Source organism: Amblyomma mixtum, chromosome 6, assembly GCF_055824585.1.
Source record: "Amblyomma mixtum isolate Tamu chromosome 6, ASM5582458v1, whole genome shotgun sequence".
Classification (NCBI taxonomy): Eukaryota; Metazoa; Arthropoda; class Arachnida; order Ixodida; family Ixodidae; genus Amblyomma; species Amblyomma mixtum.
In genome coordinates this window covers 61,110,051-61,129,531 of record NC_143017.1, presented here as the reverse complement: position 1 = coordinate 61,129,531, position 19,481 = coordinate 61,110,051, and the positions used below count along the sequence as shown (strand labels likewise).

Below are 19,481 nucleotides of genomic sequence, written 5' to 3'. Positions count from 1 at the left end.
AGGAGAAAGTCATTCGGGGCACGTTTTCAAAGCAACGTACGTGCCTAAAGAATGGATTTTTTTTTTCGACGGGTTTAATTTCTCGTTACTTAGTTCCCAAACGCACACACTCCGCTGATATTAGAAAATCTGTTTTAGCTTATCATGATCACGAAAGAATATATTTTACGCGATGTGACCTTCTGGCGTATAATTAGTCTTCGTTTAGCCGCTACAGTGGAGGAAAAGCCGTCTTTCAGCTATAGTTTTGTATCAACGAGTAATAAATGATAATTTATTATACAGCAAAGGGACGCACTGACACTATTGCAAGGAGGTTATTGGCACGAAAGAAATATTATCACAACAGCTTTCGTCTTTCATAACACCCACAAGTTGTGTGCTTTATTGCAAATAGTTTTATTGTAAGTAAAAACGAATCATACAACAAATGGTATATTCATCCGCATTGTCATTATGGCTTCGTTCGCGCTTTTTTCCGTATATTCCCGACCTACATTAAAGAACCGGTCTCGTGCGGTCATTGAGGACCGCCCAGGGGAGCTTTCCTCCCCCATACTTTGCACACAAAAGTAACGCTGCCATTCACTTTGACTCTGCATATTAAGCCATCAAATAAATTAACCTTACAAACACTTTCACAATATAAAAAAGGAACACCGAAAAATAAGAGTGACTTGTGGACGAGTTGACTTGCGTTCTCTAGACGTTTCTGTACAGTAACATCAACCAGGACGTGCACTATCCCAGCACCTTTATGACGTATATCGGTTTTCAACAAAAGCTGCGTTATTTACACTGAGCTCAGTGTCCACCGAAAGTGCGAAGTTGAGGCTGAGAACACAGCGCTACGTACAGTGCGCTGATTCTTATTACTCTTTAGAGAGTGCGCACTGTCGTGACAGGAGCCGCCATTTTCTTGCAGATAGAGTGCGGCGAAAGGGTGGAGCACGTGTATGATAAACTCATCGCCACCAGCTGCGGCCTGCACCGCTGAAACTTCTAGCTCTGCAACAAAATGGCGACCATGACGTCACGTGAGTACACCCCACATCAGTGGCATAAGCTGCAGCAGCAAAAAGCTTACCTTGGATCAGGACGCATGCGTCAGTTTATTTCGTTGCTTCAAACTGCGTTTTTAGCAACCCTAAAAACGTTCGGACCGGGAGCTGACGATAACAGCACTGAATTTTGCATGACAGCCTGCCTGACAGAAGCTTTCAACATGACCGTATCTAGCAGCTATGTTCAGCGTGTGCAACGTGTTTGCAACTGTCTACGTAGCGAAACTGAGCATATTTAGCAAAAGCCAAATGAGCGAGTTCCGGTCTTCAGTGCATCCATTGCCACTGAGTGCCACATCTCCGCATTTTCGCTGAACCAGAGCTCCTGAAAACGCACTTGTACGTATGACCACAGGTTTTTTGAGACCGCACACCTGACGTGTGAGCGACGCTACACATTCTGATCGGCACATCGCTGCTTTCGCGTTGTGTTCGTAGGGCTAGCGCGAGTGAAGCTGCTCACAGAAGCCACGACAAGACACGTCTCTGGCTATGGCGAGAGCAGTTTCGAGTCTATGAGAACGTGTCACGCTGAAAAAGAAAACAATCACTTGAAGCGAGGAGCAAAAGCACAACTCGGGCACACGCCGTCCGGTAAGAAACAATCACTTCACTCGCACTCGCCAAAGTCACAATTGTCTCAACGGCACCCACACACACGCACTCCTGCAGCCTGGAAAGTCCAAACAGAGACGGGTAAGCGTCGGCGACACGTTCGCATTAGAGTATTTTTTTTTGTGGCCTTAGTCCTTATCATTTTCATTCGTTTCACGGCGGCTCGCAATCTCTAACGATGATCACGTTGGGACGGTTGCAGTCACGATAGCCAGAGCCCGTCGTGTTTCCTTCTTAGTAATATTCCTCACATAATCATTATCATTATCCTTTGTGTTGCCACTTCTCGCCGAATGCCTTCCAGCATGGTTCTTCATGAGGCGACGTATGCCATAGCAGAAGAGCGCCAACGCAATTTTGCAGGCGTCCTGAAGTACGTCGTTCAATATTCAAACAAACGCTCAGAAACTGGCATGGCCACGGCACTATTCCCAACTGTTCTGGGCAATGCAATTCAAAGTCCATGCGCGCAGCGATCAACTGTCGTGATTCGTGAGCAGTAAGCAGAGCAGATCCACTAGCATGTACCCTCAGCAATTTTCTTGCGGCACACGCTTCATTGTCTACTCTTCCCAGCACGGCTTCGTCTCCGGAGGTGGCAACTTTAGTGTCTGTGACAGCTGGATGCGAAACCTCGCCGGGGTTGGTTGCACCAGTCCATGTATTCTCCGCGGTAGCTGCAGACCGGAGACAAAACGCTGCTAAAGTCCACTGTAAGAGAAATAGAAAGAGGGAGGGTATTGCATTTACAAAACGCACTGGCAAAGAAAAGGTCGGCTGTATTCCCCACAAGTTTCTCACAAAGCAAAGTTGTCATTTCATCTCACGATAATGAGATTTACGCTTTAACATTATGATTAGGAGGCGCCTAATCCGCAACCTAGAACCCTCGGGGCACAAGACAAGGGAAAAAGAAACGAAGTTTGAGGGGTACGGCGTTTCGGAGGTTAAAGGGAACGACACGTTAGCATGACTTTTTCCGCAAGAACACACCCGTCTCCCAGTTCGCCGTTTCGCAGCCCGAGTGAGCCAAATGGTAAACTCGTCGAGAAAGTGATCACACTAGACACGGCACTTATACGATTAAGCAGAACGCTTCGCCGTATTCGACGCCGCGGAACAAAAAGACACGACAAACTGCGACGATTACTCGTGCGTGGTGCCGCTCGCTCCCGACCGACTTTTCCGAAGGCCAACTTTCCCCTTGCGGGCATGCCTCCGCAAGAATGAGGCACCAGAAACCCGAGACGAGACGGGGTTTGGGTCTTGGAGCGCGAACCAGGAGCCGTCGGCGAGGAATGAGGAGGCGGTGGGGGAAAGCGGGGTTGGTGGAGAATGGAAGCACCCGGGAAATCGTGTTAGGCTAACAGGGCTCCACCGCCGCGGGAGACGAGACGACTAATTAGAAATATGAGGTTGAAGAATTTCTTTCCCCGAAGCGATGCAACACCGAGACCCTGGAGCGTGCGCCCCTCTCGAACCGCTTCAGCGCACCACTGTTCTACTCCCTGCCACTTTTTTTTCTCCGCTACACACAGACAACTCTTAGCCTCACGGCCCCCATAACCCCACCCCATACCTTTGGCTGCCGTACCTCGTCTTCCTCGAGGTTCGTGCTGTCTTCGCCAAGCATGTCTAACTTCGATATGAAGCAATTTGCAATGCAAATGTAATATCACCGAGACACCCGCCGCAGGTATTTCTCGTCCGAAAGTGAGAGGGGGAAATTTCGGGCTGTCCCAAGCTTGGCGCGCTTGCGCTAGATGATGGGTAGGGGCAGTAGGTAGCGGTCCAGCGCGCGAGTATGCACCTGTGTCCATGCCCGGGCACCACTGGGGGGAGGGGCGCGAGTTTTTCCGACTGTCTCGCTCGGACAACTTTATCGTGCAGGCAGACGAAGGCAAAGGGAAGCGCATCGGCACCAAGGCTGCAGGGAATAGTCCAAGTCTATCTTTGACAAACAACAGCGTTTCGCAGACACGGACACAAAGTAGGCGACAGGACAAAGCGCTACTCGCAAGAAACGTTTTTATTCGCAAGGCTTCAATTTATATATACTTAAACGGGGAAAAAAGGATACATGTTGGACGCATCTATCAACCTCTTTTGGAGTGTCGAGCGAGATTCGGATATGAAGGATTTCTGCCTGAAACTTCCACTTGCCTTGTTTCTGTACTGGGGTACGCTTTTTTTTTTCATTTTCTTTTCCTGTTAGACTGTACAAATTTAAGCTTTCTAAATATAAAAAAATGCGGCTACGAGTAACGCATTTTCCTGTCCCTTCTTTCGGCTCATACCTGTGTAGCGCTACTGTTTCTCAAAGACGAACGCGTACCGACGACCCCAACTTTCTGCCTAGTTGACACTGATACGCTAAGTGTCGTCTTCACCAGCGCAGCGCTTGTACCATCGCCGCCTACCCCATCCACCATGCCTTGCAGGGTGAGGGTGGTGCATTGCCTCTAACCAGTGAGGCGAGCTTGCGAGCGTTTAGCCCGACAAGAACTTTGAAACGGATGTTCTGAGGTGCGTCGAAAAGAGCGCGCGAGTTTTCGCAACTCCAGCTTTTCACCGCGTGAACGATGAACTTAATAACAACGGGACTCTCCTCTTGTGCGAGCGATCTTCGGTGAAATGAAGCGCATGCAGAGCACACCGTGTTGACGCAAGACCTGGTTCAATCTCTCCAGTGCACGAGTGTCTTTCGCAAGTTTGCTTTTGCGCAATATATCCTTTGAAAAGACTGTTTACCTTGTTGGAAACGCAGTACCTGTGAACGCACTAACGTGGAACACCCCGAAAGCGCTTGTGCCAGGAAAAGTTCCGTCAGCTTTTTGACGAGCTCACACTACGTGCATTTGACAGGTGCGAGGCTTGCGCGACACTCATTGGTTCCATCATTCACAAAGCTTGAGACAACGGCCACAATTTAAAAAAAAAAAACGAGAATAAATGGCCGACTGATCGTTATAAGGTTCCGTATTTTGCATCTGCCAGTTGCGCTTCGACACCTTCCTTGTTATGTACGTTGGCTTTGTTTTGAAAACCCCTTCGGTACACTGCAAAACTTCATTTGAAACTGCGCTGTAGAAAACTGGCCAAAAACAATGAAAAGCCAGGAAGAACGGAAAAGAAGCAACAACTCATGCTCAGGTTTTTTTTTTTTTGTATCAGCGCTATGGGGAGCTTCTTAAACAGAGGAGGACAATGCTCATGCGTTCAAAATTACCTCGCGAAAAAAAAGGGAGCTAACAACGATTATCTTAACTCGTAAAATTTGTTAAAGCAAGAGCTTCAACTCCTGAGTTATACTATACATTTTTATAAGCGATGCACTTGCCAGAACTGCACACTCATTTCTACAGCACCCTTACATTTAAACCAGAGGCTTTTAACCACTTTCAAGTTTCAGCGCTTAATAACATATGGTTCCGTGTGACGGGAGTAGGGAGTGAACGATTGGTTCTGTGGCTGAACGAGGGAGACGGTTGGGTGGGTGGTTGAGAGTAGAGAAGGTAAGCGAGCAGATGCGCGAGTGTCTAGGTGAGCGAATGAGTGAGTTGAGGGAGTGAGTGAGATATTTTATTCTTCGAAATAAAAAAGCAATTTATTTTAAATCCTAAAGCTTCAAACAGCTTCCTCATTTCTAGGCTACCGAACGGCGTACCTTCACTATATTCGGGTACCAGCTTTGAGCATAAGGTGCCACCAGCTTAATATTTTTATTGAGCTTACAACCATGTGACAGGTCCAGCGAAGGTTTTCACCCAAAAGCCGAGAGGAAAATTTGGTTTGCCACAAAACCAAGGGAACTCAGCCGACTTTCCACGTCCTTATTAGTGTACAGCAGTGGTCAGTACGCCCTGCATATTGTTAGCGTTTGGCCTCAGGCTTCACCTGTTTAATATTCAAAACCAGCATGGTCCTCCAATTTAGGTCGCATAAAAGGCGGGGCCCGGAAGCGTGCACCTACAGACCCGTGCTGCGCTAGGCAGGGCCGAGCCACGCTATTCGTATTCGCCGCTGTGCCCACCGCTCACTTTATCGTCGTGTGATGGATGGTCTGCGCGTGGATCTCTTGGTGCGAGGGCTTCATCCGAGTTCCAGCGTTCCACGCCGGACAAGCCGCGTCGCTGACCGGTGGCCATCTTCGCTGTCGTAGTCTGCGCAAGTATGCAGAAAAAGAGGAATTCAATGGCGCAAGTTCGCGCACGCCTTGTTAGCAGCTCAGCGGAAGCCGGCCTACAAGCCGGAAGAGCATACCGGCAAGCCAGGTAAATAGAGAAGCATTTGTAACGTACCTGAAATGTAAACTACTGTACAAGAGAGTAAAAATGAATTATATTACGGATTCTCAATATTACTGCAGGTGGTGGACCGACCGCAATTAGCGACCATATGTTTATCACGCTCCAAGCATATCTTTTTGATGACCAAGCATAAACCATACGATTTTTCAACTGGGCTGAGTGCATGAACGCACAGAATTTGTATTAAGCTTCCTGTAAAATATTTCGGGTGGAATTTATGAAATAGCAAACTGTGTTGCAGTGTGGTTATAATCTTGCTTTCTACTGGCCGGCCGTGCAATATTTATATTAGAAGCTATTAGAAGCTGGGCTGGCTCACCGAGACTGTGCAAGTTAAAATGAAAAGTTCTCTCTTTGTTTGCTTCTTTCGAAAACTAGAGAGTGGAACTCTCTTATCCGGAAAACTATTTGAAAACTATTTGCAAGAATAATAGTGATGGTAGCTGGAACATTTTTACTACTAGCTAGTTTTGCAATCCGAGTCAGGTATGTGTCATAACTATGGGTTCTTTTAGATAATTGCTTGCCATATTCACACCAGATGTCTCGGTGCTCAGAAGCAAACTGATTTACTTAACGATTCTAGTAGTTGTGATCACTTTCTTCTACTAAGATTTGAAAACTTGAAAACGCGACTGCACTGCCCTGCAGCTCAATCTCAGCGCTTCTCAAATGACGCCGCTTCTTAGCATTGTTCCACACAGCCATTGGCGCACTCAGGCGTTCACGCACGCACGAACGCATGCCTGCACTCACGCGCACAAATACCTTTATGCTCAAAAGCTTAAAAGTAAAAGACCACAGTTCTAGCCCATGAGATGGAGTGAGAATGACGCTCATAGTCAAGCATACCGGCATACATATACAGGGTGTTTCACCTAAGACTTTCTGCAATTTTTAAAAATAAGGTATTTGAATTAGATGCGCGCTTTTTCTGGCAAAGCATTGTCAGCGGTGTAGTACATCATAATGCAGCTAAGACGTGCTAACTAGCAGGCTTGTTAACCAATATTTAATAGTTAACTTTTACACTATTACCGTTGGGCTCCTTAATTATTGAGAGGCATGTAGCACATCGTAAGTAATGTCCATATCCGTTTTTAGAATTTCATGAACGCGATTATCCTCGGCGCTGTGGCCCAACAAATTTTGGCTATCTCGACGAATTAGGTTCACTGGAGAGGTTGCTTTGCCTGCAAGCTTCTCAAACCGCATGTATTTTGGCGCGATGTAGGCGAAATTTGTTGGGCCACAGCGCCGAGGATAATCGCGTTCTCGAAATTCTAAAAACGGATATGCACATTATTTACGGTGGGCTACATGCCTCTAAATAATTAAAGAGGCCAACGGTAATAGTTTAAAAGTTAACTATTAAATATTGGTTACGAAGCCCGATAGTTAGCACGTCTTAGCTGCATTATGATGTATTACACCACTGACAATGCTATGCCAGAAAAAGCGCGCATCTAATTCAAATAGCTTATTTTTTTAAAATTGCAGAAAGTCTTAGGTGAAACACCCTGTATAACTGACGCAGAGACACCTGCCTAACATGATTAACTACAAAAAAAAAATTAAATGTAAAAAATGACTGGCAAGCGAATGTACCTTCTTCGAAAAGGGGGCTACCGCCGCGTTTCATGTCAGCCAACAACGAGAGTTTTCCTCGGGGGCTGCCGTGGCCAATCTCTCGGATCGCACTGAAAAACACGAGACAGCGCCAGCAGCTAATTTTTAACTAATCAAAAGAATTTTACCTACCTGCTATCGATTGCTCACTAACATAAATTACTACAAACATAAAATTTACAGGTAATATTTCATTTACGGCAGTTCAAAGCTGCCAAGGAATACTCTCAGACTTGATGCTTCGGTTTCACTTGTATTTCACCTTTACGGCAAAAAAAAAAAGGTAATCTATGAAGTTCATCTCCGAAAGTAGGAAGCTTCGTAAGTTACTCCCGTTATCAGCTCACCAGTGACAAAATTCGTCATAACTGGTATCTGGTTGGGGATTCATTAAAGAAAATCGCATCGCTCGTCGCATTACACCATATTATATACTTAGCACTGCTAATAACGATTTTTTAAGTTACAAAGGCTTCTTAAACTAGGCCTCTCATCAGTAGAGTAAACTGTGATTTCAGAAATGGTAATCGGCTTCGTCTGGCTTTCTGTTCGGTTGATGTTCAGTGCTGTGGGCTATACTGTCCTTCAGAGCCAGATGACACTAAGTTTTCTTGTGCTTAGCTCTTCACTGCTACTTCTGTGATACCCGAATATTTAGGAAAAAACATAAGTGTACAACGTCTGAGAAGTAGGCATTCTAAGTAAAAATAACCAATTAATAAAACCTATGTCCTATTGAGTACATCTCGCCTCAAAGCCTACAGTGACATATGCATCACCGGGTGAAAGCGACTTTCCGTGAGTCCGCATTCATATTCCATACTGACTTAAAAGTATCTTGCCTTTAAGTCACATCCGTGAAAAACCAGCTCGATGGCAAGTTTTGTAATTGCACAGTTTAATCGGACGGATCAAAAGGAAAAAGCTCGAGTTGTTGTGACATGAAATTTCTGCCTACACTTTCCTCTCTGAGGACGTTATCCAACTATTCATCGCAAAAGCGGCCATGAAAAAAATTGCGCCGTTTGATTGCTGCATGAAAATTTCGCCAATCAACTATGGATGGTATCCAGCACAGCTTGAGAAAGCTATCAAATCTTCTACCTTCCTCAAGAAGTTACAAAAGAAGCTGGACCTTTATAGGTAGCTCTGCTTCATAGAAGTGTTGCCGGCCGGCAGTAAGGAAAAACGGGAGCAGTAACTGCGTAAATTACTGATACTCACTTCTCGCGTTGTTCCAGCCGTGGTTTCGTGTTTGCTATGGGAGAGGACCAGGGAGCAAAAGAATACATGTTAAAAACATTAAAGTAAGCCACCGCCGTGGGAATATAGAGCGCCGGAAACGGAGCGTTTCATTTGTAACCATTGCTTTATATCGGCCAGTTTGTTAAGGCATAACTGTCGCAGTGCTTTTGTGAAACCGTCAGTATAACACGTTCGTAAAGGAGACGTTAACAGAATATTTCGATGCAGATTTATTTTTCTCTTTGCAAGACAACCCACTAGTTGATACTTTCTGTCATGCCACTGTAAGCAAGCAACACTAATCTTTCGCCAACTGTTGAAGCGAAAAATACATAACTGCGATATCTACCTTGCTCTTTTACCGAGGTCTGCAGAAAGGTCAAAAACGAGCATTAACTACGTAAACTGCGTAAACTACTTATACCACTTCTACAAACTACTTGCCATATCTTGCTCTTTATACATAACACTAATACTCTTCACTTAAAAAGAATAAAACAAGGAATAAAATGTGATCAGTCATTCAGTGAGTTTTTATTTTATTCAAAGACCTCATCACGAGCTTCTTACTTGAACTACTGAGCATTTTTCGTAGCTTCCATCGGTGCACACGCTCAAAGTTCTGAGCGGAGTACGGAATACAGTATTCCTCCTAGTATGGCTCCCCGTTTATATTTTACCCTCGCTAATAGGCGCGCCCAAACAACCCATATTTTGAGAAAAGAAGTGAAATAGTCCGTTTCCATTCTGAAATATTCATCGCAAGCGTCATTAAAACGTCGTTCCTCCGCTTAAAAACCGGACCCGCATGGGAAATTACAGCAACACGGGCATCCCATCACGAAGCTCAGCAGTTCCTTGTCGAGAAAAAAGAGAGAAAGGAAAGAGATAATGTGGCGGGAGGACGGAGAGCCAGAAGCGGCCACTCACACTGAATGCGTTTTCGGATAACAACGATGCTAATAATAACGATGAGTAGAACAATGATGATGACCACGCCACCGGCGATTCCCGCCATGATGATGAGGTTCTCCTCTTTCAGCAGCAGCTGCGCCCAGCCGGCCGGGCCTGCGCACACGGAAGATGGCTCTGAGGGGAAGGTCGTCTTTCATGGCGCAGAAAATGTTGAGCACCGCGATCATGTTATGTCTCTTTTAAGGAAGCCTTTTTGGCAGGAAAGTGAGCGCCCTGATGAGTCGGCCACCATCCCCATACAGCAGGCTTCAGTGCAGAAAGGGATGTACCATAACTGGAACAAACAAGCGTTTAAGGATATCTTTTGTTTGTATGTCTATATTACTCTTAATGTAGTGACCTATTAAAGTTCTTCACTTTTCTGAGAACGCTTTATGCGTCTTATATCAACGTTACCGCATTGCAATTTCGGCACCTCGGTGACAAACACGTGCAACTCAAGAAAGAATAGAAACAGAGATCGGCATTCAGAAAAATGAAATACGAAGGCTGTATGATGTTTGGGTGGCAGTTGCCGAACACTTTCATAGTGTAATGGTTGTAATGAAGAAGCAAAAATATAGGCGTCAGTAATTTACTTATAATTAGATAATATTCCGTCCAAGTACTGCATTTCTGTTTTGCGCACGTGAGTAGTACACTAAAATAATCGCTTCTCAGTGGGTGTGAGCCTTGAAACCTTATTAACATGCGCCAAGCCCGACCCGATCACTTGCGCTGTGCTTCGGCACCACACGATACTGACGCTACACAGCGAAATCGAGTTCTCCCTACCAATAGCGCGAGAATATTCACTGCAGCTTCGGAAGTAAGCATTTCAAAATTCACACTGGTGCGTTGTTCTCTGTAAGTCCTAAAAACGCTGTCACAGCTTATCATCAGGGTGTCAGATCAAGGTCATAAAATGACACACAAAGTTCAGGGCCAGTGTTTCATTCCTGCCATTTGTCAGTGCTACATGCTTTAGTTATGAATGCAGGGACTTTTTTGTTTGTTTTACAAGGGCATTCATAAACTGAAATCTTAATGCATAAGTCAGGATTTTATATATGACAAGAATACTGCACTTCTTATTTAGCACAACCAATGAAGGAATCTGCTTTCTGTTGAGGATGCCATTGAGGAAGATGTTACGGTGCTGCGGAAAAGTTTTCACATAAGCAGAGTCTCTTTTTAAGGTCTTCAGTTCCCTCCTATCTGCTTTTCGCAACTCGGTAGACACACCAGAATTTTCCTACTTCATATTTCTTTAGCAGCCGAAAGAAACTAGCCAAACAGATAGTGTCACGGCGCGTGTTATCGCGTGTCTTGCCCAAACTAGACGTCTATAAAGATAGCAACGCTAAGGCTTCTCAGCAGAGCAAGAAAAAAGCTGTCCATCACTTTCAAGCAACTTTATAAGCTGTGGGAACAGGACGGTGAGGGTGTTTCCCTACTCCCTGAAATCATGTCAACTTCTATGAACTAGGCGCCCTTTGCGCACATGGATGATTAGTTGCGCAACACCTAACGCGTCTTCGAAAGCAAGCCAGACTAAGGAGCAGGAGTTCGCGTTTCTTATCGCGAAACGCTGCAGGGAAAATAAAGGGACGTGGGGGCATGTACGGGGCAAGCGAGAGCGTAGCAGGAGAGTGGCTTCCCTATCTCGCCGCGCCCAGGGACGTCTAATGAGGCACGCGAAACGCACTTGCCTCCGCTTTCCCGCGGCGGGGATTATACAGCACCGCCGATAAGCGGCGATCCAGATTGCTTTGGGCTCCTTACAGGCGATTACATTGACTCTTGTAAAAACAGCTGCCAACTCGGCTTTGGACGGCTTAGCCCCGCGATGCTCGCGCGGTTCCCGGGTCGTTACGGCCATTGCTTCGTTGCGCTGCCCGTTAGCGCACGATTCTCGGGACAGCTAAAGGGGCCGACGCTAAGATATAGCTTGTTTGTTTCGTCCAGCAAGTGGTTTTTTATGCCTTCAGTTACTCTTGTTTTTTTTTATTTCTTCTCCTCGTTAGCACAGTGACCTGTCAATCACCGTTGCATCTTTCTTGATGAAGATTGAGAAGCCCTGCAGCTACGAAAGCTGCTCCTTTTCCTGCTGTAATGACCATAAGCCACATCGGACTTGCTGCTGTGGTGATCGAGCTTTTTTGTGTATTTGCAGCGAGGAAATGTGCCTAGAGTGTGTATGAGCCCTTCCTAGGGCAACTACGTTTAGGTGGTTGCCTTTTCATCCGGTGCTGAGAGCTAATATACGTACAGTGAACTGTTCTCGAACGCAATGTGAAGGTAGCGACCTTTCATCTTCTGCAGACATGACAGTGAAAGGCGTGATGACAATTATTTCTGCCCAGAAATTTTAAAAGTAAAGTTAACTTTTCTGAGTATAAAAACTTCGAAAAAAGGTGACCGTGACTCCCTACCAAAGATCCTTGAAAATATGACGACCATCCTCAAAAACTAACAATCGGGCCTTTATGATCAGCGTGCTTCAACTATCGACGCTTCCACGGCGGTTTTTTTTCTCTTGCGTCGCGCTTTTGCATGAAGAAGGTCGGAAGAGAAAAAGACAGCATTAGTTGGGATCACAGAAACTATAATATTACGCGTTTTAGCTAATTCTGCAATCGAAGAAATGCACAAACGGTCTTCTACAATAATGCAATATTTAGCTTCCACCCTACACACATCATCGAATGAAGCAAAGGTGAAGTTCAAAAGAAAGGAATTTTTCTCAGTTCCAAGCGTTTAGGGCGAAATCAATAAGACACAGTAAATTTTACCCAAATTAACAGCTACCATTACCATTTTTTTAACCCGACAAACGGCAACTTAGATGCTCTACAGGTTTCGAAATGATTGCAGTCGAAAAAAGATTTCTCCGTGCCTGCGGCTCGAACTCGGGACCACCACCTGTCCAGGCTACTCCTTTTAGGTAGCTCTGCGTAACTTTTCTTCAGTATGCTTAGAGTAAACACCCAAGGTACTGTATGTTGCAGTCAAGACAATAATTACTCATTATCATCGGCCTGATCGAAGTCATACGGCTACAAAGGAATGATTCCTTGCTTAGTCTAAAGATAGCTACTCAGCTTTTCTTTCCATTCTTAACTGAAGCTTTTATAAGAAAGCTGCACAGATTTTTATTTTTTGCAAGCATATGGCATCGTGCAGAGTGATGATGATAGTGAGTAGTAAGAGTAGTAATTCATAGAGTTAAAGTAATAGTAGTACGTACACCCTTAATAAATCTCTCTTTGTAATAAGGGAGTAATTAATCACTGGCATCCACCCAAGCGCAGCCAATAGATGCCAATGAGTAATTACTGCCTTATTACAAATTTACTCCACCTTGAGGGATTCCCCTAAACATTTCACCTAAATCTCTCTTTACTAGCCATTCGGATAACCACAGGGGAATGTTAACTTTGCGCATTTTTTCCCCTCCTTTTTCATCTAGAGCTTGAACGCGGCAGGTCAAGCTGGTCACCGATCCAGCCGCGTTCACGGCTCGAAAGGCGTCGCGCACTCACTGGGCAGCTTGGTGAGTTTGAGTTGGCAGGGTTCGGAGTGGCCGACGGCGTTGCTGGCCATGCACGAGTAGGCTCCGAACGAGGAGGTTCGGTCGGGCAGCACCAGGGTGCTGCGCGGGCCCCGGTCCTCCTGCACGGTGCGGTTGTTGCGCAGCCAGGCGAACGCCACCACGGGCGGCACTGCCTGGGCCTCGCAGCGAAGCACAACGTTGCCCGCCGCGTCGTGCTCCTTCACCACGGCGCACTGAGGACGGTCTGCGGGCGGAAACAGAGAGAGAGAGAGAGAGAGAGAAAAGATGAACGAACTATGATGAACGAAAAGTTTCTTCAGAAGATGGCTGCCTTCCTTACCTTCCTAATAGCAAAAAGCCGATTGTGTCTATTTGCGCATATGTATTTATTTTTTATTTATTCAAGTTACTCACAGGCTCCTTTACATTGGAGCATTGTGTGAGTGGGGCAGTACATAGAAGTTAGAGAACAGCGCAAAAGAAAAAACAACGACTGAAGAGAAACGTTATACAATAGTTAGCAAGAGGCACTGAGTAGAATACGATTAAAGTAATACAATACACAATAATTAGATAAGTTTCAAAATGTGGCAACATGGAAATGGAACATGATTTGACAGTGAGGCTAAAAAGTGCACAAGTTAGTTCACGCTAAGCAGCGATAAAAGAGATTTTTCGCAAGAACATAGGGAACTGAGACACTAGGCGAGGATTGCGGCTATCTTATCACGAAACGTAGCAGTATTTCTGGTATTAGTAGCATCTTCAGGAAGGCTGTTCCAATGGTTTATGGCACGTGGGAGAGCAGACATGTTGAATGATTTTGCATGACCAAAAATGGCGGTAAAGCTGCTAGATTATGGAGGCGATGAGATGTGAGACATGGTCGTGACAAAGGTAATGTGTTACAAGGTAATGTGTATATATACAGGAGTCTGCATGACACAGGAATATATTGACTCTAAGTATTAATGACTACGTATTGACTGTATCTACAAAGTTGTTTTCTGAATTTTACTGCAATGCTGCCAAAACTCAAAACTCTATGCGGAGGGAAGGTCTCGTCAGGCCAGAAGTCTTTAGCTTTTCCTTTGCTTTTCCCTGCATGTGTAAACAGGAAAGAAACCAATAAACTGTCAAACTATCAAACCACTGTTTCTCACTTATAATGCCTGCGACGTAGGCATTGAGTTAATTGTTTGTATGTTAATACCTGGTTTTGCTGAGATTCAACATTCTTCCTGTGACTATCTTGCTCTTTGTGTATTTTGGTTCGTCAATATGAAGATTGCGTTTCATGCTCCAGTTTGACCATAAGTGCCAGGGAAAATATTTGGACCGTGGGACCCTCCCTTAGTGTCGATGTTTCCTGTGCTAGGAGCTTATATTTTCAACGAAATTGAAATATTAAACGCTTTCATTTTGGCCTTACGACTGACGGTGAAAGCTGCACCACACTTTACTTTAGGCACTTGTGCTTAGTTTGTATCGGGGGGGGGGGGGGGGGGGGGGGGGGGGCTCTTTATTCCTTCCAGGTTCCTTACCACCTAAAAATTGAAGCTCAATTTTATTTGTTTAATGATTGCTCTATAAGATAATCTTACACAATATCTAGCGCCAACGCATAAAAAGAAGAATATGCTAACTGCTAGTATGAACATACAGTGACTGGAGAGTTAGGCATCTATAGATCGAATATCATGCCAGAGATAAAAAATTCTTACACTTAGTGGAAACTTGGCCTTTGTAACGAATAGACAGAGCTGTTTTCTTCCATAACCAACCTCAAGAAAACTTGACACTATTCGCAGCATGCGAAAGGCCTTGAACGCAATCCTGGAAGTTGTTTGATGTAGCCATAGGAGGCGCTTTTCTGGGGCTTCTTAGGTTCTTAGATTTTCTGGGGTTTTCTCGGGTGGTGGGATGGGTTAAGCCGCATAGCTAGTCGTATGGGGCAGGGAGGGAGGTAGCTGGCGGGTGGTGCTTCTGGCGCATAGCTGGCATTGTCCCTACATCTTTGAATTTCATTCCGTCGTCCCTTTTTTGTTCCTCTACCACGTGTGCTTCGGGAGAATGTATGAATTGGGAAGAAAGAAGACAATGGGTTTGCGGTGGGCGGCGCTTCTTGAGGACTCAGGCTTTACGCGCAGAAGTTTCACATAAAATTGTCTGCATTTTCCCAACTCTCACTTGTAGTGCTGTCGCAGTGGGGAAAATTGTTAGGAGATACTGAAAAATTCCGCGCAGTTCTGCAAAAGGGAGATGGCAGCCAACCATAAAAGTTTTGTTACTGTACAGAAACCTTCTTTCCTGTTCTCTCTTCCACTTCCTCAAAAGAAACAAAACAAAAACAAGTAAGGTGTGGGTTTGGGCTAGTTGGAATCTATTCTTGACAATAAATCAAGCAGAAAGTGATGAAGACGAGAAAAATCAGAGACAAGCTTGTCTGTTCTTTTCTGGTTTTCATCCTTCTGTGCGCTTTGTTATCAAGAATAAACAAAAACAGCTACTAAGGCTAATTCAAGATGCAGCTCCTTCAGAATTGATTACCCATCTACTGAGCCGTCGAAATCACTATTTCATCAAGGCTATTCTTCGTCTATTGGGTTTCGTCATCATTTCCTTCGTATAAACCGACGTCGAATTTCGATGGAGGCGAAATTCTAGAGGCGCGTGTACTGTGCAATGTCAGTGCGTGTTAAAAAGACCCCAGGTGGACGAAATTTCCGGAGTCTTTCACTACGGCGTCCCTCATAGCCTGAGTCACTTTGGGACGTTAAACCCCCATAAAACATCACGTAGACTAAATGCGTAACAAGTTGGTCCATATCTATGCAGTTTATGCCTTAACAGACATTTATAGACATTTTTTTAAGACAGGGTAGTCTTCTTCGTTATCCAGTTGAGATTAAACCTGCATAGAGGTGAGCCCTTCGGTTTAGACGTAGAGGTGTTGTCGGGAAGTGTGGCCCCATTTCTCCAATAAATCCTCCGGGTTCACGTGAACCATTAAAGCCCTACCAAACTAGCAAGTGCAGGTTCCAGCGCAGCTCCTTGAGGGGCGATGCCGGTGAGGTACTCTCGACGGAAGTACGCGTTGTTGAAAACTTCCGAGGGTCGCTTAAGAAAGAAAAGGGGGACCACAGCGGACTGGGCAGGAGGAGGATTTGCCGAGGCGAAGCCGTGATGCACCTGTAACGAGGGCGGACGTTGAAGCTCATTACGAAACCATTAGCGCAGCCAGGCTTGCAACGGGGGAGGCCTGCGAGCCAAGCCACAGCGATAAGGAGCCATGAAAAAGGCGTCGAGGAGAAATCGATGAACTTGACGCGCCCCTCGGGCTTAGCCCTCGGGAAAAGCTTCACGCCTTGTTCTGGGCCCTGTCAATAAATATTGCTGGCCGTCCACGAGGGTCGCCGAGACTTCTTGGAACCGAGAAAGTGCACTCGCTCCCACCGACAGGAAAAAATTAATAACAGTGATGGCGAGGTTTGGGGAACTTCTAATTAGCAAGCAGCAGGGAGCCAATCTCCCTGACGAGCTCACTGTGGTTACCTCTGAGAGATCTTTTGTTCCTTCGCTTCTTACTGCGCACTTAGAAGAAAAGGTTTAGCAGAAGAAAGGATGTTTACTGCAGAGTAAGGAAGTATTAAAAGACAAACTATGCCCGCAACGTCCTGTACACTTTTTGAATGGTCAACGATAGGAAACGTCTCCCTGCTTTCTGATTTGTGTGTGTCTTTCTGGACAGAATAATCAGCTTCGGTAAGAAGGATTCTCAGGCCTCACCTGCCTTCCCTGCTAGCAACGGAGCTTACGCACTGAACTGAGAAAACATGGGATCAGAAGACAGTACGAAAGCTGTGATGCCGCATTTTGGATTTAATGTGTGTCTTTCTTGCTTGTCTTGTTTTGTTTTTGACAGTTCTACGTGAAACGGATTGCAGAGCTAGTGATCACTTTTTAGCGATACACCGTACCTGCGCGGCATTGTTTATAAAAAAAAATATTTAGCCCTTGGTATCTCTGGCTTTGCCTGCCTCAAATTAGTCGGCTTATAACCTTCATTCCCTCATCTGTTGTGCCTTCGAACGTTATTATTGTACATCCCAAATTCGTTTTCTTTTCCAAGAAAGATAATGTGAAACTAAATTACTGTTAGTTGTTAAGTACACAAAAATTTTTTGCTTTCTTCCGGTGTTCTCTATAGCCGAGGCCAACCGTAACATCTAAGGGTTCAAGCTTCCTTCATAGTCCTTGTTTCATAAAGTTCCTTCATGATATGGCAAAAGAAAAAAAAACCATTTCCGCTGTAGTATTTATATCTCGGAGACTTTTGTTTGCAGTTCACGTCACATATGCGACACCAGAAGTCTACAGTGCCACAAGTGATAACCGCTGCTAGCACTGAAAAACTCGGCGCTCCATCGCGTTCGCTCGGCCTCTGTATTCGGGTTGCCTCGGCGGCATTCGGGCATTCGGGCGTCGAATTCTAATCTGCTCCGACGGAAACGTGGAAGGCAGCACCACCGCCATACCGCGAATTCGCGCCGCTAAAAAAAAAAAAACACGCAGAAAAAAAGTGTACGCTACACAATGCACGACACATGCGCCAAGAAACAGCACCAGCCCATATAGTACGCGTCTTCGGCAACAAAACCACATCCGTGCGCATCAACACAACCGCCGAATTTCCTCTCCAACGACGGTACAAGCAGAAAGGATAGAAAGGAGAACAATAAAAATAGAAATGATCACCTAGGCGCAGCACAAAACGTGCTCCGACAAAAATTGAAGCCGCGGGAAGCGAAAGCCATTTTTCGGAGCCAACTTCTTCCGCCGCCAGCTCGAATTCCGCTCCAAGCGATCGCGGAAAAAGGCGAAAGCAGGAGCAAAAGGCCACCCTGAGAAAACAACCGGCCACAGAAGAATACGAGCCGCCAACCACGAGAGCGGAGAGGGAAAAAATAATGAAAAAGACAACGTTGATGTATTTCGGCGCATTGGTGGAGACAGGTTGCTCGCACACTCACGGTTTCCTCCCCAAGACCGAGAAACATATGCATTCTTTTTTCATGCGCGGCATGTCTCGCGGCATCCGCGGTTTACGTTTCACTAGATCTTCGCCCTTTTATCTCTTATTCTTAAATACTTATTATTATTTCTTCTTTTTTTCTGCGCAGTGGCTATTCCGAGTTCCCTTCTTCCATTACTTCGAAGCAACGTTGTTTCTTTTCATTACTATTTTCGCTTGCATCGATACTGCCATGAGATTGAGAGAGAGAGAGAGAGAGCTGAAGAGGCTAGACTGCGTAAAAGCAAAAATCACTCTTAGCTTTGCAAAAGCAAACAATCCTGAGACCCTGAACCACTGCACCTGCAAAAGATTCAGTTCAACGTTCAAGCGGGCAGCACACACGCTGCGCTTTCACAAAGCATACACGAATCAAATAAGCGCATGCCTCAGCAGTATGCAGCTGCTGGTTTCCGCAGCTTTCACCCATGCACACGCGCACGCACACACACTTATCACGAACGCACGCACACAAACGCATCCACAAAAACTTGAGGGCGCACAAACAGATGACAAGCACGACAGAGAAGGAGAGAGTGAAAGAGAGAGAGAGAGAGAGAGACGCGGATTGCGCCTGGTTTTGAAAGAGTCCCCCAAGGCAGCGGCCGAAAAACTCATAACCTCCGCAGGCCAGCCGCACGTACGTGCTTCGGGCAACCGCGCCCGAAAAGCGCCTCGCGCGACCTGTTTCAAAACTCAGCTGCCGCTGGCTGCGCACAGAAGATCCCCACCGCGGGCTCCGTTATTGCTCGGCTGACCACAAATGCCGGCGCCCATTTCAAGCCGCCACCGCTGTCGCCACCACTGCCGACGTTTCCGCGGGGAATCCCGTCGACCCCTTTACTCGACTTATTTTTTGTCCGTTTCTCTCCCTCCCATCTCAGATCTATTCCTACATTCTTCCTTTTTCACATCCTTCTCTCCCTTTCTTTTCTTACTTTGCCTCGTGTTGGTGGCGCTGTATCCCGTGGCGCGTTTTCACTATTCTCTGGCGCCGCAACTCGTGTTGCCTGCCTGCCTGCCACCGCGAAAGA

At 45.8% G+C, this 19,481-nt stretch overlaps 1 protein-coding gene across 2 annotated transcripts in view; it reads right to left on the bottom strand.

The window, feature by feature from the left end:
* Positions 1 to 420: 420 nt before the first annotated feature.
* The window catches only part of LOC149339222 (B-cell receptor CD22-like), a 223,245-nt gene continuing 204,184 nt past the window's right edge, over positions 421 to 19,481 (bottom strand). Inside the window, exons 10-15 of one of the 2 annotated variants that reach the window (XM_089547993.1) lie at positions 13,363 to 13,617; positions 9,794 to 9,931; positions 8,843 to 8,876; positions 7,598 to 7,689; positions 5,720 to 5,842; positions 421 to 2,390 (exon numbers count right to left, since the gene is read on the bottom strand). In XM_089547993.1, the coding sequence (XP_089404119.1) occupies positions 5,772 to 5,842; positions 7,598 to 7,689; positions 8,843 to 8,876; positions 9,794 to 9,931; positions 13,363 to 13,617 (590 nt within the window). In that variant the 3' untranslated portion in view covers positions 421 to 2,390; positions 5,720 to 5,771. The remainder of the gene's footprint in view (positions 2,391 to 5,719; positions 5,843 to 7,597; positions 7,690 to 8,842; positions 8,877 to 9,793; positions 9,932 to 13,362; positions 13,618 to 19,481) is intronic. The other variant, XM_089547994.1, reaches the window with a different exon arrangement.